Source organism: Gorilla gorilla, chromosome 8 (genome assembly GCF_029281585.2).
Source record: "Gorilla gorilla gorilla isolate KB3781 chromosome 8, NHGRI_mGorGor1-v2.1_pri, whole genome shotgun sequence".
Taxonomy (NCBI): Eukaryota; Metazoa; Chordata; class Mammalia; order Primates; family Hominidae; genus Gorilla; species Gorilla gorilla.
Window position 1 is genome coordinate 47662262 of NC_073232.2, and position 23048 is coordinate 47685309.

Sequence of the window (23048 nt, forward strand, 5' to 3'; positions counted from 1 at the left end):
GGAGCAGTTTGAAAGCTGCTCTTTGGAAGTTAGCTTGCTGGGTAATGCTTCCTTTTAGAGATTGAATAGATGAAGTTGTTTGTTGGAAGTGAACAGCACACAACACTTCAATTCACTTCTTAAGATCCTATGTTTACAAAGAGTAATTTTTGTTTGGCTTTTTTAAAAAAAAAAAAGTAGGTAAAACAGCAGCTTGAATTACATGGCATTTTTCTTGGGCAAACATTTCTGTCATTTCAATATGGTTAAACTCTATTTAGGCAATGTGGAGGTGGCAACTATAATTTGTCTTCTAGGAACACTCTGTCCTTCCTAGTCACTACTGCTCAACTGTTCTGTCAGGCTATCAGATTTTACATCGAGATTTTAAGAACATTTTTCAAACTCTAATGAAAATCTGTCCATAAAAATTGTGGTGTTTTATTTATTTCTGGATGCCAACTATTAGGACAATCTTTTTCATTTTTCTGAAAGAAGCATGAGTAGCAATAGAGATTTTTTTTTAAATTTGCAATCACTGTGCATAAAAGTTACCTGTATGCTAAAGGCAACCAATAATTAGTTCTATAAACATAAGAAGTACACTAAACTTAAGGAAATTAGGGGCAGGGAGGGTTAAAAAGCTTTTTCATCTCCTTACTTTTGTAGTTCTCCGTGCTGCTTTCATAAAAATTGTAATGCTTAGTTAAGATATGAAATGTACTGTCAGTTCCCATTATAAAAGTGATAATCAAATGAGATGCTTAGCAAGGCTTTGTCTTTTATAACATTACTTTGAAAGTTATTAATAAGGGATTCAATAGATGAAAATATCCATGCTCTGGCTAATTGTTATCCAAAGCAGCAGTACTGTTAATTTGACACAGATCTGTAGTTACAATTAGTTTTAGTCCTAATTTTATTTAAGGGCAGTGAGGCATGCAATCTAAAAATATACATATTCTTCCCAAATTTATATTTCTGACAGTTATATTACAACTTTCAACCTCAAATATCTTTATAGGACCCTTTGAAATCAGTAGCAACAAAATAGTTCAATTTGCTACTCGAAAGTATGACTGATAAGCTCTAACAGTTGAGATTCCTTCTTTGCTAGTCTCTGCAATTGCTATGCTCTGTTTTCTTTAAAAGAAGACCCATGGATTTAAAGGAATCATATAAGTATAAATTCTACACTTTCATATTGTATTACTTTGGTGATGCTGACTATTAACTAGAACTCACAGAATCCTCATTTTAGGACTGCTGTGGTTTAAAGCTAATTTTAAAGCACAGCTTATCATGTAGTTAAGTCTTTGATTCTAAACACAAATTTTATTTTTTACTGCCACAAGAAGCAGGGCAGTTTGAAAGATTTCTCTGTTAAGAAAAAGTAGTAACTGAAGTAATCACATTATAATTTCAAATGTATGAACACATCCCCACATACTGGTGAAGGGCTACATTACATGTGATTTTTCACATTTATTCCTGTTCGAATGCCATTTGAATTTTGAATTCCTATAATTAGGCGATGGAAGACAAACATAAAGAAATCACATAGAGTTATAAAAGGAGAACATTTAAAAATATTTCTGGTATTTATGATGCAAACAGTACTACTATTTCACACTGGGATACCAAGGAGGGAATTGAAGCCAGAATGTAAATTTGGAGCCAGAATGGATGTCGGGATAATCGTGACGGTGAAAGTAGAGAAGTCCTATAATAAATAACCTGGAATTATTATTCTTCATGTGTAGATTAAGTGGCATATTCTGTGACATACAATATTCTCAATAAAATTGTTTTGCTTGCATCCATTAGAAAGAAGGGCCACACTTTCCTGTCTGCTGTCTCATTTATGTGGCAGGAGTGAGTTATTTCTCCTATCTTACTCTTTTCTGGAACAGGCTCATACCTACCTAAGATAACAGAAAAAGGACTTTTTTTTTTTCTTTGAGACAGAGTCTCTCTCTGTTGCCCAGGCTGGAGTACAATGGCACAATCTCGGCTCACTGCAACCTCCGCCCCCCAGGTTCAATCAATTCTCCTGCCTCAGCCTCCCAAGTAGCTGTGATTACAGGCGCCCACCACCATGCCCAGCTAATTTTTCTATTTTTAGTAGAGACGAGGTTTCACCAGGCTGGTCTCGAACTCCTGACCTCAGGTGATTTGCCTGCTTTGGCCTCCCAAAGGGCTGGGATTACAGGCGTGAGCCGCCGCGCCCAGCCACAAAAGGACTTTTTATAATGCAATTCAGAAGAAAAAAAGAAATGGCTATGTGCTGAATTGTGTTACACCACTCAATCCGCCACCCCTGAATTCATATGTTAAGTCCTAACCCCCAGTACCTCAGAATGTGACTGTATTTGGAGTTAGATTCTTTAACGAGGTAATAAGGTAAAATGAGGTAATATGGGTGGGACCTAATCCAATGTGACTTTATAAGAAGAGGAGTCTAAGACACAGTCTGTAATACGCAAATAGAAGAAAGCAAGAAAGAACTATAAGATGTGCAAGAACAATGAAAAGGTGAATGGGAAAATAGACTTTAGGGCAGGAAGAACTGTGGTGTCAATGACAGGAAAATGAACACGCACTCAGCAAATGTCCAGAATCCCAGGCTAATGAGATTATTTGCAGGCAGAAGGTACATAGATAACGTTGGTCTTTATCTCTTCTGAAATAATGTTTTCAAAATATATGTTACCCTATAAATCACCAGTTTTTCTTTAGGGTAATTGAGAGGTAGGTGCAAGTCACATTAAGTTTTCAGAAAATTAAGATGATAGAACAGTAGTGGGTTGAATAGAGCTCCCCCAAAATTCATGTCCATCTGAAACTTCAGAATGTGATTTTATTTCAAAAATACAGTCATGCACTGCATAATGATATGTCAGTCAACAACAGTCCACATATAGGATGGTGTGGTCCCATGAGATTATAACAACATATTTTTACTCTACCTTTTCTATGTTTAGATACACAAACACTTAGTGTATGATACAATTATGTTACAGTTGCCTGTGGTACTCAGTATAGTAACATGCTGTACAGGTTTGTAGCCAAGGAGCAATAGGCCATACCATATAACCTAGGTGTTTAGTAGGCTACACCATCTAGGTTTGTGTAAGTCCACTCTATGTTGTTTACACAATGACAAAATTGCCTAACAATGCATTTTTTAGACAATATCCCATCATTAAGGGACGCATGACTGTAATGCCTTTGCAGATGTCGTCAAATTATGGCTCTAGAGATGTAAATAAGTTATAGATCTGATTAGGTGGGCCCTAAATTCAATGACCGGTGTTCTTAAAAGGGAAAGGAAAGAGGAAAGAAAGGAGCGATCACAGAGGAAGGGAAGGAGGCCATGTGAAGATGGAGGTTGAGATTGGAGTTACACTGCCATAAGCCAAGGAATGACGGGAGCCACCAAAAGCTAGAAAAGGCAAGGAAGGATTCTTCTTAAGCCTTTGGAGGGAATGTAGCACTCCTAACACCTTGATTTTAGAATTCTTACCTCCAAAACCATGAGAGAATAAAGTCTGTTGTTTTAAGTCACCGAGTTTGTGGTAATTTGTTACAGCAGCCCTAGGAAATTAAATACAAGGATCAAAAAAAAACTGAGGGGTAATCTTTTAGTGGCACAAATGAACTCAAATTGGCATTCCCACATACACAGTTCTAAAATGTCTGACACCTCTGAAAGCAATGCTTACCAAAACAGAAACTTCTAATTCACTTAAAGGAGTCAAATAATTCAGCATTTAACTCATAAGATCCTCCTGACACTCAATATTTTAAAAATTTCATAGAATTACAACCTTGACTTAAACTATATATAAATGTGAATATATACTTTGCAAATAAAAGGAAAATTTGATTCATTTGAAGTTCTGTATTTACTTTTAGATTAATGATATAATTATGCATATTTACACTTTCAACCTCTTCTATTTTTGAAGCAAGTAAGACTTCTCTTATCCACAACTTTTTAAGCCATAAGTTAAATATTTATAGAAATTTGGAAAATAGAGAAAAGAATTGCTTCAAATTTCAACACTCTAACACAATTTGCAGTATTTTGGTATATTTCTTTTCCATCTTTTAAAAACATGGCTACAAGCAAGAAACATACAATTTTGTATTCTACTTTTAAAAGAACCTTATGATTGTATCATGTAAATTTTGCAGCAACAGTCTCTCAAATTGTAATTTTACCAGCCACATATCAATACCCATTTTCCCATGTTGGAACTTAGGTTGCTTTTATGTTTTTATTTTTTATTTTTTTTTAATATGGAACTTAGGCTGCTTTTAATTTTTTTTATTTTTTATGTTTTGTTTTTTGAGATGGAGTTTTGCTCTTGTCACCCCGGCTGGAGTGCAATGGTGCGAATTCGGCTCACTGCATCCTCTGCCTCCTGGGTTCAAGTGATTCTCCTGCCTCAACCTCCCGAGTAGTTGGGATTACAGGTGCGCACCACCAAGCCCAGATAATTTTTGCATTTTTAGTAGAGATGGGGTTTCACCATGTTGGCCAGGCTGGTCTTAAACTCCTGACCTCAGGTGATCCACCTGCCTGGGCCTCTCAAAGTGCTAGGATTACATGCATGGGCCACCATGCCTGGCTGGCTGCTTTTAATTTTTGCTATGGGAAATAACACTGCAATAAAAATCTTGTTCATACTTTCATTCACCCACCCCCATGTTTTTATCTATCCTGCTAGACTTGGGAGGGTGTGACATAGTAGGTGCTCAATAAACATTTGTTGAATGCATCTTGTATTTCCTTAGGACAGAATCCAGAAGTAATATTGTACAGGTAAATGGTTTAGGGCAATGTCTCACCATAAATATTGCTATTATTATGAACTATTAAATGAAATTTACTGGCTCTTGAAATACATTGCCAAATTTATTTATTAAAAGGTTGTGATAATTTACAATGCTGCCAGCACCATTAATTAATTAATTCAAGAAGTGGTTTTTTTTTTGTTTTGTTTTGTTTTTTAGAGACAGGGTCTCTTACTCTGTTGCCCAGGCTGGAGTGCAGTGGCACAATCTCCACTCACTGCAACCTTTGTCTCCTCGACTCAAGCAATCTTCCCACTTCAGCCTCCTGAGTAGCTGTGACCACAGGTTCACACCACTCCATCCAGCTAATTTTTGTCTTTTTCGTGGAGACGTGGTTTCACCATTGTTGCCAGGCTGGTCACGAACTCCTGAGCTCAAAGCAATCTGCCTGCTAGGCCTCCCAAAGGGCTGGGATTATAGGTCTGACCCACTGCACCCAGCCTCAGGAGTATATTTTTAGCACTTGCCGTGGGCCAGGAACTGTTCAAGATCCCGGGGGATAAAGCACGGAGCAAAATAGACAAAATCACTGCCTTTATGAGTTTTCATTCTAATGGAGGAGGTGAAGTTAAATATCTATTTAAGTAATATGTAAATAGATTGTATATAATTGCTTATCCATTTTCTTAGTTATATATTTTTTATATGATAAGCATAATACATATTTATGAATTATATATTAAAATGTCAGTTTGTTATAATGGATATGAAGGAAAAGCAAGCAGGATAAGATGATAGGGAGAGAGGGGATGGTTTTTTGGATAGGCTGATCAGGGAAGCCTGTAGAGGTGACATGAGTAGAGACCTGAATGAAGAAAATGAGGTGAGATCCAGCAGGAGCAGTATGGCTGGAAGGAAGGGAGAAAGAGAAAGAGTGGAAGAAGAATGAATACTATTTTTAGATGTCTCTCAACAGTCTGAGCATTATTTTTTTTAAATAAAAATAGGTAAAAAAATACTTTACTCTGTTATGAATTAATATTATTTTCTTTCTGGTCATATGGACTGCATTCCCTTACTAGTAATTCAGGAGAAATAATACTAGTAATAGTAAAAGCTAACATTTACAAAACTCCTGCCACATACAAGGCACTGCATGTGTCATTTTACTGGCTTCACAACAACCCAGTGAGATATGGATTATGAACATAATTATAAAAATTATGGCTGAGATGTAATATTCTGTAAAACAGATCATTAGTAAATGCCCTTGTGTTTGGGGGGATAGAAGGACAGAGGTCTGAGGTAAGCTTATAGGGTTTAGGCTCTGAATTCAGATAAACCAGCACCAGAGATCATACTCACCAATATCTCATGCTGCATTTATACAACAAATTTACATTATTCTAATAACCCTAGGATCCTATACTTGTTTCATCTTAAAGATAATCACATGCTACTTTCTAAAACCTTGCACCATGGTTTCACAGATTTGTAAGGTTAAAAGGAACATGCAAAAATGTCCATTCCACTTTCTACAAGCAAGATCTATCTTTAAAAATATTCCAGATAGATATATATCCAGGTGGAATAGACAGCTGTCCACCAATTCATGCTCTCCCTTCCACAGCATGAAGTAGTACTTGGGAACTCAGGGACTATGCTTCCCAGCACCCTTGTTTGTACGGGCAGAGTTCTGTTTTGTGTATAGTAGTGCTATGTGGCATTTCCCAAACAAGGATTTTAAGAAGCTCACCCTCCCTCCATCTTCTCAGGTCCCTGGAGATCAGTTTTCACTCATTAGGAACACTTATTTGGACTGCTAAAAAGGTTAAAAAATACACTTATATTAAGCCACTCATTTTAATTTTTATGTATTATAGCATCAATTGTATATCTTAAAGATCCTGAATTCCATAACTTCCCTTTTAATGATATATTCTGAGGCAATAAGCCCTTAAGGGTAAAAGACCACAAACAAAAATCCTACAAGAGGCCTGGCGCGGTGGCTCACACCTGTAGTCCAGCACTCTGGGAGGCCAAGGTGGGTGGATTACTAGAGCCCAGGAGTTGTAGATTACCCTGGGCAACATGGCAAGACCCTGTCTCTACAAAAAATACAAAAATTGGCCGAGCATGGTGGCATGTGTCTGTAGTCCCAGCTACTCAGGAGGCTGAGATGAGAGGATGCCTTGAGCCTGGGAGGTGTAGATTGCAGTGAGCCGAGATGAGCAGAGCAAGATGATGTCTCAAAAAAAAAAAAAAAAAAAAAAAAAAAGCCAACAAGAGCAATGAAACTCTCAAAATATGAGTATTTTTTGTGAACATTCCTACCATTTCTCATGTTGAAATTATGCTTTCCTTGCTTAAGCATCTTGTCATTCTACATTCATTTCTGTAACATACTGTTGTGGGTTAAATTTGATCCCTCAAAAGATAAGCTGAAGTCCTAACCTCCAGTACCTGTGAATGTGAACTTTTCTTTTTTTTTGAGATGGAGTTTTGCTCTTGTTGCCCAGGCTGGAGTGCAATGGCGCGCCCTAGGCTCACCGCAAAACCTCCGTCTCCCAGGTTCAAGCAATTCTCCTGCCTCAGCCTCCTGAGGAGATGGGATTACAGGAATGCAACACCACGCCCGGCTAATTTTGTATTTTTTCAGTAGAGACAGGGTTTCTGCATGTTGGTCAGGCTGGTCTCGAACTCCCGACCTCAGGTGATCCACCCGCCTCAGCCTCCCATAGTGCTGGGATTACAGGCGTGAGCCACCGTGCCCGGCCAAATGTGACCTTTAATTGGAAATGAGTTCTTTGCAGATGTAATAAGGTTAAGATGAGGTCATAATGGATCAGGGTAGGCTCTAATCCAATATCTGGTGTCCTTATAAAAGAGGGAAATTTGGACACAGACACACAGGGAAAACAAGGTGAAGAGGGATGCTTCTATAAGGATTGCCAAGGATTGTTGGCAACCACCAGAAGCTAGCAGAGAAGCCTGGAAAAGATTATCTCTCAGAGACCCCAAGAGAGAACCAAGCTTGCTTTCACCTTGATTTTGAACTGGTCTTCAGAACTGTGAGACAATAAATTTCTGTTGTTTTAAGCCACCGAATGTTTTAATTTATATGGCAAGCCTAGGACACGAATACACACACTTGAACATATTCTAGCACAGACAGTTCTTATCTAAAACATGTTTTTCAACAAGAGATAAAGAAACAGGCCAGGACCGGTGGCTCACGCCTGTAATTCCAGCACTTTGGGAGGCCGAGGCGGGTGGATCGCCAGAGGTAACGAGTTTGAGACCAGCCTGGCCAATATGGCGAAACCTCGTCTCTACTAAAAATACAAAAATTAGCCGGGCATGGCGGCGCATGCCCGTTGTCCCAGCTACTCAGGAGGCTAAGGCGGAAGTTCCAGTGAACTGAGATCGCACCATCGCACTCCAGCCTTGGGGAACAGAGCGAGACTCTGTCTCAAAAAATAAATAAATAAATAAATAAAAATAAGAAAAGAAAAAGAAAGATGGCCTATTTGTGGAACTTCTTCTAGGTACTGAATATTCATTCTAGCAATACCCAACTTACAATTTCAAAAGTGCATTGTTTCAAGTTCTCCTGCTTTTTAAGAAGTTAAGGCTGGCCTAGGAGATCCAGACTTCGTTTTTATGAATCAGGGACTGCAGCCAATGTGTCATTTTCTCTGATAGAATGAGACCCTGCAATTCAAGCCTATCTTTCAGGGAGAGTGTAGAAAGTGATGGTAGCCAACACCGTACAAGGAAACTGAACTGGTGGTGGTGGTAGTAGAGTAGCTTCAGCCATTGCCATCAACACATCTCACATCCTCAGACTGGCTCCAGTTGAGGCCATGGGATAAAATAACTCTTCACCAGTCTTTATGTTCATAATTGTGATGTTTCATCTGCTACTTTAAAATCTCCTTGGGAAAAGAGAGAGTAAAATAATAAAAAGACTAGCTAGCATCCATGAGCACAAAGACAACCAAACCAAAAAACAAAGTGATTTTCTTCATTAAAAGGCTTTGTGCACGCCGAAGCATTCTCAAAAACAGTTGACATCTTCTTCGTTTGTCTTCGCAAACTCCAACTTTCTGTATTTGGCTTTTCCCTCTTAAAGCAACGCAAAGCGGCACACTGCGCAGGCGCCTGTGGTCAGGCCTCCCCGGGAAGATTCAGGCGCAGGCGCCGGCGCCGGCGCCGGGGCCGGGAAGTGGGCGGGCTCGCGCGCGTGCTCTGCGGTTCACTTCCGGCCAGCCCCTCCCCCGCCTCCCTCGCGTGGCCACCTCCCCCTCTGCCTTCTCCTACCTAGTCTCTTCCCCAACTCTCCCCACCCCTCGTGCTCTCCGCCCCGCTTGCCTCCCGTTCTTCCCCGCCCGCTCCATCCGGGTCGCTGACGGCTGTCTCTGGACTGGACAGCAGTGGCGTCCGCTTTTCTCTAAGGAACCCGGTAAAGTTTCCCAGGCGCCGGGGAGGGGAGCAGCGGAGCAGCGGCACAGACGCCGGAGGTGCCCTGGTGATCGTCGCCACTGGCTGACAGAGGAGGGTCCCAGGAGCCGGAGACGTGCTTCAGCGACCGCGCTGCCTTGCTCTCTGGGCAGGGGCCGCCCCCCGTCACCTTGGGCTTCCCCTACCCTGAAGGGCTTGGGCGAGTTGTGGCCCCAGCGGGTTCGGGGGTGTGTGACGGCGTTAGGGAGGGGCAGGCCGGGCTGGGCGGATGCAGGCCGGCCCGGCATAGGGCGCTTTCTCCGCGCTTCCTGGGGGTGAGGGGCGTGGGGCGAGGGCAGGGTTGTGGCTCCCTGGCCCCGGGGCTGGAATGTCTCATCTGCCTGGGGATGGGCTTCTCTCAGGTTGAGGCCGCGCACTGCCAATCCTCGGCCGCCGGCCTCTGAAGCTGTTGCGAGCGGCCGGTTGCGGTAGTCGTCTGCTTGGCTGCGAGGTTGGGTGTGTGCAGATGATTTCTCTTTCCCAGTCCCCATGAGCTGATCTGGGTGCACGTTCAGAGAAAGACGGGACTAAACTGCTTCTCATTTCCCTACCTGTTGCTGGCGAGAGGACGCCTCTGTGTTTTAAAGAAAAGGGTGGTTAAACCTCGCGCGCTGAAGTCGGGGTATTTTCCTGTATTACTCTTATTTTGTTTTTAAATATGGGAAGACAATGCAGAACTCTTGGGAATTATCGAGTTCTGATGCCCCAAAAGAATGAAATCAAACTTCTGTTAATGGGATGATGGGTCGTGGAATGGGACACCTTGGGCACTTGCTAACAGGAACATAGGAAAATTGGGGTTGAAACTTCGCAGGCTCTGTAAGAATGTGGATGACTACTACAGAATAAGGCTGACTTCCTGTAATTATGATATTTAGTAACGCGATGTGTTTAAAAGTCTACGTATGTATAGATGAAGTGGACTCTGTTATTTGTGTCTTTCTTTACAAGTGAGGAAATATTCAGTCAGTGTGCTGGAAAGTTCTACAGATTTCGCCATCAGACTATCAGTGCCCCAGCCCCCATTCCTATTCTTGAAAAATCTGCAGTGCTGGAGTTATTTGCAATTCCCCCCCGCCAATCTTTAAATAATTGTCTCAGAGGTATAGATAGATATAGATTGCCCACGGGTGATTTTTTTAATCCCGGTTACCACTTGTAATAAAAGAGGTTGAATTTTGGAGAGAATTGATATTTAAATTGCATGTTTTTTTCTGTATTATAATTATGCACATTGATTTAGTTTTAGAATTAGTGAGGTTGGAATGTTAGTATTTTGATTTGAAATATGGGATCTTTGAAGGTGATTTAAGATTATGGTTTGGTAAGAGAATTCTTCATTTTCTCTCTGGCCTAAAGAGTAATTGGGAGAGTCGTTTAAATTGTGGAAAATTGCTTTAAATTTCCATTATTGGTTTTATTTCTGTTACAGATAAGAACTCCATTTTCTGTTGATGTGGAGGTAGGTATTAGAAAGCTTAATTATACTAGGATTTGAGGGAGATTGCAAGGTTATGTTTCTGCAGTTGGCTAAATTTCTCACGGTGTATATTTGCTTTTTGGGCAGTGGAAAGATGTCTTATTTCTTGTTCCCATTGAAATTATTTAAAGCAAAAAGTAGAAAAAATTGTGATTAATTTCATCAAGGTACTTATTCCTATTAGTTTAGTCTGTCACAAGATAACCAGAAGTCAAAACTAGTTAATATGTTTTAAATATGTTTTAAATTTTGCGAAGGATCATAGAAAGTGTCATATTTTCCCTAAAAATTTCTGTATGATACATTTTAAAAAATACAACTGATTGGTTTTTGAAACTGAATGATACTTATGTAGCATGTTATAAAGTATATTTAATGTTTACCATGTAGCAATTATTGTAGCTTAGCACTTGAAAGAGCAATTATACATCCTTTTTTCTTTGAAGTCATATTAACTTCTTTCTATTTCCTCAGACATAGGGTACCTCCAACTTTCCGGGGTTTCAGAAGAGAATTTTTTATTGAAACTGGAAGACCAAAATAATTACAAGCATGTTGTGCTGGGGAAATGCATCCTTTGGACAGCTAGGTTTGGGTGGAATTGATGAAGAAATTGTACTAGAGCCCAGAAAAAGTGACTTCTTTATAAATAAAAGGATCCGAGATGTAGGATGTGGACTCAGACATACTGTGTTTGTTCTGGATGATGGAACAGTGTACACATGTGGATGTAATGATCTAGGACAGCTAGGTCATGAAAAATCCAGAAAGAAACCAGGTAAGTTGAAATGTTTTTAAAATTTGCTATTTTTAATAATTATATCATTTTAAATTTGAATCATCGTATAATTTCTCTAGTTGTAACTATATGTTTATCAAGCTTTAAAAGCAAAGTAGAAGTTATGTATTTCCATTATATGTGTGTATTTGTATGGTTCTAAGTACTTTATGTTGTGGTTTCTTTTTTTTTTTACTACTAGTATTATAAAACCTTATTTTGTATGACGATATAAAACAATAAAGAAAATAAGCCTGCAGTATATAAATCTTTGGTACAGAGTGTGTAGTGTGCAGGTCCTCTTTAATAAATTCTGTTCAGCCACCCTGGATAGATTTTAAATGCATAATTTACTCTATGTTTACCTTACTTTGGGAGGGGGGAGGAAAACAAGACGAAAGCTTTTTACTTTGACTTGCTTGCCTAAAATATATTTTTATTCTTTTTATCCCTCTGTCATAGTATTTTAAATATGTAATTTTATTTGATTTAGTTAGAAATATCTTTTATTCCTCTCATCTTCTACTTTCTGTAGCATTGCTAGCTATTAAAGATTTTGTGAGTATGAAGTGTCCTGATTTTGTAGTAGTTGTACAAGCAAATTAAATAATTTGTAGGGTAATGAGAATTTTGAGGAATTTGGTCACATTTCATGTTCTGTTTTCCTGGATATTGTATTTTAAAATCAAATATTTCTACATTTAGGAGTATCATTGTTATGTGAGTTTTGCTTTCAATTATGATAACTAAAAGTTAATGATTTCAGGTGGTAAATTCAGATGAGACTGCAGCTATACTGACTTACAGTTTATTTTAACTGTAACAATAATGGCACTTCAGTATTTTCTGTGGCAATTATTTTATCAGTTTATTATTTAGGTGGTTTCTGTTGTTACTCAGCTTTTGAGAGATTAATGTAATCTAAGATATTCAGGCATTAAATTAAGGCACGATTCATCCTTCACATCATCTCACGACCATGCCAAATCTCACTTTTCTAACTTGCAAATACTGTATCGTTTTCATTCTTTCTTTGTGGTTAAGGTCTTAGTGAATTTTCTTCTGCCTTAATTTGTAATTTATTTTTTATTGGATAAATGATAGTGACATTCATAAAATAGATTTTTAATTCTTGCAGAACTCAAAGTAAATGGCAGCTTTCTTGTACTCTACCTGTCTAAGAACATTTTATGGATTCCTACCAGATTTTCATGATCTCAGGCATTGAGGTGGTCATATTGGTAGAAATGAATGGTAATTTACTGATACGCATTTGATGATTGTCTCTGCTCCAGAGACAAATGGGCCCTTTACTATTTTTGCTTAGCTTGGAATGCTGCCTCAGGTTGAGATTTTCATGGTACGGAGGCTACTGCTGTTCTTTGTACTTTAGCATGCCCCATAGAAATAACTGAACATCTCTCTGTATTACTTTAATAATTTCTGAAAGGCCATAGGGCAAGTAGAAAGTAAAAAGCCAGCACATAGAAATTGCCAGTATAGTGACTTACGTCTGCTGAGGTTTAAAATGTTTAAGTGTTAGAGGTAGACACTGTGTACTAGTAGTATAATGATTATAGTGCCAGGAACAGCCTCCAACTGTATAGATGAGATTCTGAGAAACTTAACTAGCTAGAATAGGCTTCTTTGTGGTCATGTTGACATTGTGATGATTGCATTGTGACATCTATATCATCTTGATTCATCCTGGAACCATTATTTGGTAATGTAAAGTTGGGGCAGTGGGTTTCCCTGATTTGGGATACCTCTTTAGGATTGCCTCATTGTTGTCCCGATTACATCACAGCCTGTGGAAGAGAAAAGTGACAGGCATTAATTTTGTCTTGAGAAATTTAGAGTCTGGGTTGGGAGTTAAGGTATACATGAACAACTGGAGAGAACTGGAAATTAGACATGATGTGCCATGCACTTTGAGCCTAGGACATTTAAATGATGGGAAATATTATGGGATAGAATTAAAGTAAGATTTCTGGGAGAAAATGAAGGCTTACATTTAATTCTATTGGTGATCACATAAACAGCTAGGAAATAAGTCTGGAGCTGAAATAGTTTTGCAGAAGGGGGGGTCCTGATCCTGAGAAAAGCTTTTTATTATCAGAAGTTCTGGTTCGATGATACATTGAAGTGAACCTAGGTTTCAGAGGGAAGAGAAACAAGTTCAAAAAGTAGTAGTTGCTGTGATAGGAACTTCATCTTTTAATCTCAGCTTTGATTGAATATTTATTTATTTATTTATTTATTTATATATTTTTTTGAGACAAGAGTTTCGCTCTTGTTGCCCAGGCTGGAGTGCAATGGCGCCATCTCGGCTCACTGCAACCTCTGTCTCCCAGGTTCAAGCAATTCTCCTGCCTCAGCCTCCCGAATAGCTGGGATTACAGGCGCCCACCATAATGCCTGGCTACTTTTCATATTTTTAGTAGAGATGGGGTTTTACCATGTTGGCCAGGCTGGTCTCGAACTCCTGACCTCAGGTGATCCGCCTGCCTTGGCCTCCCGAAGTGCTGGAATTACAGGCATGAGCCACTGCTCCTGGCCTAAGATGTTTTTTAAATAATGTTTTTAACTAAATTTTAAGAATGTTTTTAACTAAAGTTATTTATATTTGGAATAATTCGTTAATGATTTGTGTCATTTCCCCAACCCCTTTTTAAATTTGTGAATTTGAGGACTGGATTAAAAGATAAAAAGTTGTTGGATCTTATTTATTTTAAAATCTTCTGGTAATTGAGCAAGTTGGTTATATTTCTGGGACAATGTAATAAACATAGTTCATTTCCCAGGAGGTTTTTGCTTTGTTTTGTTTCGTTTTGTTTGAGACAGAGTCTCACTCTGTTGCCCAGGCTGGAATGCAGTGGCACGATCTCTGCTCACTGCAACCTCCGCCTCCCAGGTTCAAGCGATTCTCCTGCCTCAGCCTCCCGAGTAGCTGGGACTATAGGGGCGTGCCACCATGCCCGGGTAATTTTTTATATTTTTAGTAGGGACGGGGTTTCACCGTGTTAGCCAGGATGGTGTTGATATCCTGACCTTGTGATCTGCCCGCCTTGACCTCCCAGAGTGCTGGGATTACAGGCGTGAGCCACCGTGCCCAGCTGACTTCACAAGAACTTTAAACTTGTGTCAGAAAGCACACAGAATGGAGGGAACTAAGAATTGTTTCTTTACATAGGTTGGCTTTATAAATATACATATTCCATAACTAATAAGGAATGAAAGAGAAAGAGGTAGCCTTATTAAGGATAAATTATTCTCGAGATTCATAATAACCTACTGGAGGACTTGGCCTGACAATGTAGTGAATAGATTTAACCTGTGGCCTATTGAAAAGAGGTGTTTCTGTTCTGGACTTTTTAGGGACCACATAGAAAGATTTAACTGAATTCCTTTATTATACTAAAGGTGCAGATTATGTTCATGTTCATCTCTGTTGTCTTGTATATGTATGTCCTTTTCTATCACTACTGGCTTTTCTGAATTATTTCCAGAGAAGTGAATGTCTGTTTCATGTTTTTTTCTTCATAAGAACTTTAAAATACTTTTTAAGCTAATGTCTCAATTTTTAAATTTATAGCTAACAAATATATTTAATCTTCAGTGCGCTAGACCAATCCATTTAAATGAATTGTTTTTTTTTATACTTTCAAATTCAGTTCTGAAGATTTTAAGTATGGGAAGTATACTTTTCTTTAAAAGATCCTTTTCTTACTGTGTATCTAATCATAGGTATAATTTGGTGACCATGGTCCTATGTTTTGCACATTGATTTCCATTTGTTTCATGTTAGAAACAGTACTAAACTGTTCTGTGACCATAATTTGTAAATAAAGTGGTGTTCTGTTTAAAAACAAGCCCTGTTATCTAAAAAACAGTTTTTTGTGTTTTACAACATTCTTTCAAATGGAGTATCTCATTTAATTCTCACAGCAGTTGTATGTAGCTAAGGCAGGTATCATGGTCCGCATTTTACAGATGAGGACACTGAGGTTAAAAGAGATTAAGAGACTAACAGGGTCACTTGGCTAGCACATCTTGAGACCACCCTAAATCTTGTGGTTTTTATCCTTAATCTCACAAATCTTTTCCTTTGCTACATTTAGAAGGTAGAAGAATATTTGTTCACCTTTGAGGAAGCTGGTTTCCATCAGTATTTTATTGTAATTCTGAGGGTTTTTTATTTTTTGTATTTTTTTGAGATGGGGTCTTATTCTGTTGCTTAGGCTAGAGTGCAGTGGTGTGATAATAGCTCACTGTAGCCTTGGACTCCTGGGCTCAAGTGATCCTCCTGCCTCAGCTTCCCCAGTAGTTGGGACTACACTTATGTGCCACCATGCCTGGCTAATTTTTTTTTTTTTGAAACGGAGTCTTGCTCTGTTACCCAGGCTGGCGTGCAGTGGTGTGATCTCTGTCACTGCAGCCTCCACCTCCCGGGTTCAAGTGATTCTCCTGTCTCAGCCTCCCGAGTAGCTGGGACTACAGGTGTGTGCCACCACACCTGGCTAATTTTTTTGTATTTTTAGTAGAGACAGGGTTTCACCATGTTGGCCAGGGGGGTCTCGAACTCCTGACCTCAGGTGATCTGCCCACCTCAGTCTCCCAAAGTGCTGGGATTACAGGCATGAGCCACCAGGCCTGGCCAATTTTTTTATGTTTGTTAGAGAAGGGGGTCTCCCTATGTTGCCCAGTCTGGTCTCATACTCCAGTCCTCAAGCTATCCTCCTGTCCTGGCTTCCCCAAATTGCTGGGATTTATAGGGATGAGCTACTGTGGCAGCCAAGAAAAATCTTTAAAAAATTACTATCTTATAACTAAGGTTATACAATGAAGACAGCATATTTTATTGTCTTCCCCCTTGTACACAAACTTAAAAATCATTTTAAAAACTGATAAGAAGATCGAGAGTTCTATTTTCAAGATGTAATATTGTACCAACAAAAGCTAAAAAATTCAAATACGTATAGTGTATTACTGAATGGAAGACTAACTCGATTGGCAGAGTTTATAGGTAATAGTTTTAGTAGTATGATAAAATTTATTGTGGTTTATGTTGAACTCTTTTTAAAGATGATGAGCATTGATTCTTTGTTTTCCATATCCTCGAATGGTGATTTCTACTGTTGAGTCATTCCAATAAAAGCATTTTGGTCACATAGTAGTGATTACTTGGCTTGCCTTTCTTGCTTCTTCATTTTTCTGACCTGTTCTCTCTGTTCATAAAACAAATTTATAAACGAACTGCTCCTTAAAATATAGTTGAAATTTAAAAAGTAATATAGGAAAATATAACTATGGGAAACAAAGTTACTCACTTAAGGGTGGGTTAAAAATAAAAATACCAGATTATCCCACACATTTCTTACTGAACCAGAACATTTAAACCAAAGAAGCTCATTGCGTTTTATAACTCCCAGTTTTCACAATACCTTCTAAGGAAGAGAAAGATGTGGATGATAGATTTGAAAAAAGTAATTACTTGGGTCAGGAGTGGAGGCTTGCTTTGAACGCTTTACTTTGAGAAAGGTTAGTGCCCAAGAATCACAGTGTCAAGGGTAGGAAAAAAAATCATAATGCAAACAGATGACTACTGTTAGAGAAATGTATAATAATACTTTACTTTGTGTAGGACCCTACATCTGAGGAATTTCAAGAGCATTACACAATAACTCATGGTTCCTTTCAAAATGCTTGTGACACAATTTGCAAGAATTATCCTCATCTTAGGGGATAAATTTACGGAGAAATGGCAGCACACGTTGGTAAGTAACTTGTCAAAATAGCAGATGACTGGTGAACAGCTATAAGTTGAATCTGAAAGTTAGAGTCTACCAGTCTCGTACCTTATTCACTAAATTGTGCTTATGTTTAGAATTATTTACAGTAATATCTTCTGTTTGAGGCAGGTCAAATACTAGTGCACAGATTGTTTCCCTGCCATTTGATTTGATGGCCTGTTAAATCATTATTTTACCAAGATGCTTACATTCTGATACCACTTTGATACTTCAGTATAACTCTGTGTGGTATGAAGAATATTTGAACAAACGAACAGAAACTTAACTATGGTAATGCCCAGTCTTTTCTCTTTTCTGTTATATATTGTATATATCCCCTTGTCTAACTGCTATGCTGTACTACAAGCCAAGGTCCATAGTAACTGACTTGCAGAATTGATTTGGTGGCTAACCTTGGAACTTGGATTAGTTATGTTGTATAAAGTCCGCCATGTAGATACATGCATCTCTCTCTTAAGATGCATTGGTTTGGTGGATGCTTTATAAAACTCTTAAAACCTACACAGAAGACAAAAATAGCAGTAGATGCCTAATCTGAGCAGTCTAACAAAGGGAAACTTCTTTAAAGTACTTGGAACCAGTGATTTTCTCTTGGGTATGTTAGTGTTTTTACATGATTAGAAGTGAGCCACATACTTTCCTTAAAAGATCAGCAGTGTGGTAGATTTGGTTTTACAATTTGGGTACTTAGCAGATTCTTGTTGCAGATGGCAGTCTAGGTAGTCTAGTTACCATTATCTCCTTAGTAAAGATTCTTAGGTTCCATATTCCCAATATATCATACAAATGTAGCACTGTTTTTAAAGCTCATTTCTCACAAAGGCATGTATTTTTAAAACTGCTTTGAAGACATAAAAGTTACTTCTGTATTCCTAGGCTATAAAGTATATCAAGTGCTTGGGATATGTATGAAAGAATCTAATAGAGGAGGTGTACTCAAATGTTTATATAAGAGTTTATTTGGGCTTGGATAATGTTAGTAGAAAGATGGGTAACACTAATGAGGAAACTATATTAATGAGCTCATGGTTGACCTTCTTTCTGTTCCCCTGGATTTTTTTTTTCATTTTGATGAAATTTAAAAGGCAATAATTAATTTTAAATTGTAATGAGTTATGATAATTACCTTATATGCGAGAAAAACCTATGCTGTGTGTAATTATACAAACATTTTATTGGAGTTTTGTTTTGTTTTTTTAGACAGGATCTTGTTGTCACTGGAGTACAGTGGTTAAATCGTGGCTCAATGCAGCCTCGACTTCCCTGGGTTCAGGAATCCTCTTATCTCAGCCTGCTGAGTAGCTGGAACCACACGTGCATGCCACCATGCCCAGCATATTTTTGTATTTTTTATAGAGACAGGGTTCCACTCTTTTGCCCAAGCTGGTCTCGAAGTGATCCTCGCACCTCAGACTCCCAAAGTGCTGGGATTATAGGCATGAACCACCACGCCAGGCCTTATTAGAGTTTTTTTGTTTTTGTTTTAATGGGAAATTTCTTGCATTTCGGTGGCTTATTCTTTAAACCATAAGTTTTATTTGCCTAGATTTACTCTTTTATGTTCATTTCTAGCATGGCAGAATTTTGGTTTAGCCTTTCTTGGCCATAAGACATTCTGGAATCCTTTAGAATGGGCTTTTCACAAATTATTTGAAAATATATTACTTTTTTATTCATATCTAAGTTTTGCCTCATTTTATTCCTTTGCTAGGTGTTATACTATTCTGAAATAACACATTTTTAGTTTTTCATAATTGTTTTCTATTATAAAAGTATTACATGTTCTTGGTAGAGAATTTCTAATACATAGGAAAGTAAAAACTATAATGCCATCATGCATAGGTAAATAGTATTGTCACTTGAGACCTTTTCTATATTCATATATGTTTCTGATTACAAACTGGGAATGTGTTCTTGTATCTCAACTTTTTTCCCCCGATAATAATTTAGCATTTTCCCATGTTTTAAACTTTTAGGAATATTGGGAATATTTAGGAATATAATTAACATTTCATCGTTTAGATGTACCAAAATTTATTTAAGTATTCTATTTTTTGGATTTTTTTTTTTCTTGAGATGGAGCCTTGCTCTGTCACCCAAGCTGGAGTGCATGGCGCGATCTCCACTCACCCCAGCCTCTGCCTCCTGGATTCAAGCGATTCTCCTGTCTCAGCCTCCTGAGTAGCTGGGATTACAGACGTGTGCCACCACTCCCAGCTAATTTTTTGTATTTTTAGTAGAAACAAGGTTTCACCATTTTGGCCAAGGTGGTCTCAAACTCCTGACCTTGTGATCCACCTGCCTCAGCCTCCCAAAGTGCTGGGATTACAGGTGTGAGCCACCATGCCCAGCCTATTTTTTGGAATTTATTTCCAGATTTTTGTTATAAGTAATACTGCAATGAACATATATATATCAGTTTAGTTTTTATGTCTTTTTTTTCTTTTTCTTTTTCTCTCTCTCTTTTTTTTTTTTTTTTTGAGAGAGAATCTCACTCTGTTGCCTATTGCCTAGGCTGGAGTGCAGTGGTGCCATCTTGGCTCACTGCAACCTCCGCCTCCCAGGTTCAGATGATTCTCCTGCTTCAGCTTCCCGAGTAGCTGAGATTGCAGGCATGCACCACCACACTTGGCTAATTTTTGTATTTTTAGTAGAGATGGGGTTTCACCATGATGGCCAGGCTGGTCTTGAACTCCTGACCTCAGGTGATGCATCTGCCACGACATCCCAAATTGCTGGGATTACCTGCCTGTGCCACGGCACCCGGCCTATTTCTTTCTTTTAATTATTTTTTATGTTTTGGGGACAGGGTTTTGTTCTGTCGCCCAGGCTGGAGTGCAGTGGCGTGATCTCGGCTCACAGCAACCTCTGCTTCCTGGGCTCAAGCGATTCCCCTCAGCTTCCAGAGTAGCTAGGATTACAGGTGTGTGCCACCATGCCTGGCTAATTTTTGTATTTTTAGTAGAGGTGGGGTTTTGCCATGTTGACCAGGCTGGTCTAGAACTCCTGGCCTCAAGTGATCTGCCCACTTCGCCCTCCCAAAGTGCTGAGATTACAGGCATGAGCTACCATGCCCAGCCTCTGTTTCTTAATTATTATTTGAGACGGAGTTTCGCTCTTGTTGCCCAGGCTGGAGTGCAGTGGTGCAGCCTTGGCTCACTGCAGCCTCTACCTCCCAGGTTCAAGTGATTCTCTTGCCTTGGCCTCCTGAGTAGCTGGGATTACAGATGCCCGCCAACATGCCCTGCTAGTTTTTTGTATTTTTAGTAGAGACGGGGTTTTGCCATGTTGACCAGGCTGGTCTCAAACTCCTGGCCTCAGGTAATCTGCCCGCCTTGGCCTCCCAAAGTGCTGGGTTTACAGGTGTGAGCCACCACGCCTGACCTACCTCTGTTTATTTATTTAGGAGAAAGAACATCTTTAATTTTAAGGAGTGAGAACTGAATTTATTTTTTAAGCACAGTTGTGTCTCATTTTATGAAGTTTATACACATAAGATATTTGTAAATGAAAGTTTTTAAAATGTATGACAAGGCTGAGTGCGGTGGCTCATGCCTGTAATCACAGCACTTTGGGAGGCTGACACAAGCAGATCACAAGGTCAGGAGTTCAAGACCAGCCTGGCCCATGTAGTGAAACCCCGTCTCTACTAAAAAACCAGAAAAATTAGCTGGGCATGGTGGTGTGCCTGTAGTCTCAGCTACTCGGGAGGCTGAGGCAGGAGAATTGCTTGAACCCAGGAGGCAGAGGTAGCAGTGAGCTGAGATCATGCCATTGCACTCTAGCCTGGGTTACAGAGCGAGACTCCAACTAAAAAAATAAATAATAAAGTAAATAAATGTATGACAAGCTTTCTGTTACAACATGATGAATATCATTTAATGATCTAGTAGGGAATAGAAAACAAATGCACAAATAATAGAAATGCAATTAAAATATGCTAAGTGTTATAGGATGTATAAGCAAGAGTGCTGTGTAGAGATAGTATACTAGCAGATGGCAACAGGCAAGTTTGAGGCTTACTAAGGGAAGAGTAGTCCATGTAATTGAGATGTCTTGAGAATAGTGAGCAGGAAGGTTAGGCAAAATTGAGGTCAGATTGTAGAAATAAATTAAGGAGCTTGAATTTAATTTGGTGAATATCTATTCACTCATAGTTTGTAATGGGAATTACCATGGATTTTATAAAGGAAAGGTTGAAAGGGAGATAAATTGGAGGTAAAGAAATAGTTAGGCTGTGATGGTAGTCCTTTATTTTTTATTTATTATTTTTTTTTGAGATGGAGTCTTGTTCTGTTGCCCAGGCTGGAGTGCAGTGGTGCGATCCCAGCTCACTGCAACCTCCGCCTCCCGGGTTCATGTGATTCTCCTGCCTCAGCCTCCCGAGTAGGTGGGATTACAGGCACCCACCACCACACCCAGCTAATTTTTTTTTTTTGTATTTTTAGTAGAGACAGGGTTTCACTATGTTGACCATACTGGTCTCGAACTCCTGACCTCGTGATCTGCCTGCTTTGGCTCCCAAAGTGCTGGGATTACAGGCGTGAGCCACCGTGCCCGGCCGATGGTAGTCCTTTAAAGCAAGAAAGGAGCAGGTAGATGATGGAGACTTAGAGAGGCAGAAAGAATGGACAGGCTTTGGTAACCAGATGGAAATAAATAGTAAATGTAACGGAAAGAGCCAGGTATGATCCTAGGTAGAATCATTAGCTGTAGATTAGTATATTCATTAGTATAGGAATAAGGAATCCAGGAAGAAGAGAAATATTCTCTTTTAAGAGGCAAGTTAAAAGATTCTGGTATGGTGAATTTTGTGGTAAACTTAATAATATTAAGTGAGCAGTAAGAAATGTAGTACTGTGAGTGGGGAGAAAGATCAGGGCTAAATGCGTGAAGTGTTTATTTTCGATTTTGTTTTATTTTCAGTTCAGATAGGGTGACATTCCAACTGTATACTTCTCCCCAGTTCTAACCTGTTAAGTAATTAATAATTCATTAACAATACTTAACTTTGTGCTTTTGGAAGACTGCTTAAGGCACATGGTGATATAATACCGTTGTAAATTTAAAGTAATCTAAATGGTTGCCACCTCTATCTGTTTTGTAAACCTGAATTTTTATATACAGATTTTTTTTTTTTTTTTTTTAGATGGAGTCTCGCTCTGTCACCCAGGCTGGAGTGCAGTGGCACCATCTCGGCTCACTGCAACCTCCGCCTCCAAGGTTCAAGCGATTCTCCTGCTTCAGCCTTTCAAGTAGCTGGGATTACAGGCACCCGCCACCATGCCCGGCTAATTTTTTTGTATTTTTAGTAGAGACGTGGTTTCACCATATTGGTCAGGCTGGTCTCGAACTCCTGACCTGAAGTGATCTGCCCGTCTCTGCCTCCCAAAGTGCTAGGATTACAGGCGTGAGCCACTGATCCCAGCCCATTTGCTTATTCTTTCGCTGACACAAACCTATTCCTTTTTTTTTTTTTTTTTTGTGACGGAGTCTTGCTCTGTCGCCCAGGCTGGAGTGCAGTGGCGCGATCGCGGCCCACTGCAAGCTCCACTTCCTGGGTTCTCGCCATTCTCCTGCCTCAGCCTCCCGATTAGCTGGGACTACAGGTGCCTGCCATGACTCCCGGCTAATTTTTTGTATTTTCAGTAGAGATGGGGTTTCACCATGTTAGCCAGGATGGTATCGACCT

General features: G+C 39.3%; 1 protein-coding gene across 20 annotated transcripts in view; it reads left to right on the forward strand.

Annotated features, from left to right (window-relative positions):
* Window positions 1-9006: 9006 nt before the first annotated feature.
* HERC4 (HECT and RLD domain containing E3 ubiquitin protein ligase 4) overlaps window positions 9007-23048 on the forward strand; it is a 153932-nt gene continuing 139890 nt past the window's right edge. For 3 of the 20 annotated variants that reach the window (XM_055353661.2, XM_063710053.1, XM_063710055.1), the window contains exons 1-3: window positions 9070-9247; window positions 10718-10747; window positions 11240-11543. In XM_055353661.2, coding sequence (XP_055209636.1) covers window positions 11318-11543 — 226 coding nt within the window. In that variant the 5' untranslated portion in view covers window positions 9070-9247; window positions 10718-10747; window positions 11240-11317. Of the gene's footprint in view, window positions 9908-10717; window positions 10748-11239; window positions 11544-17187; window positions 17321-23048 lie in introns of those variants that run through there. The other 17 variants (XM_055353671.2, XM_055353672.2, XM_063710054.1 and 14 more) reach the window with 10 other exon arrangements.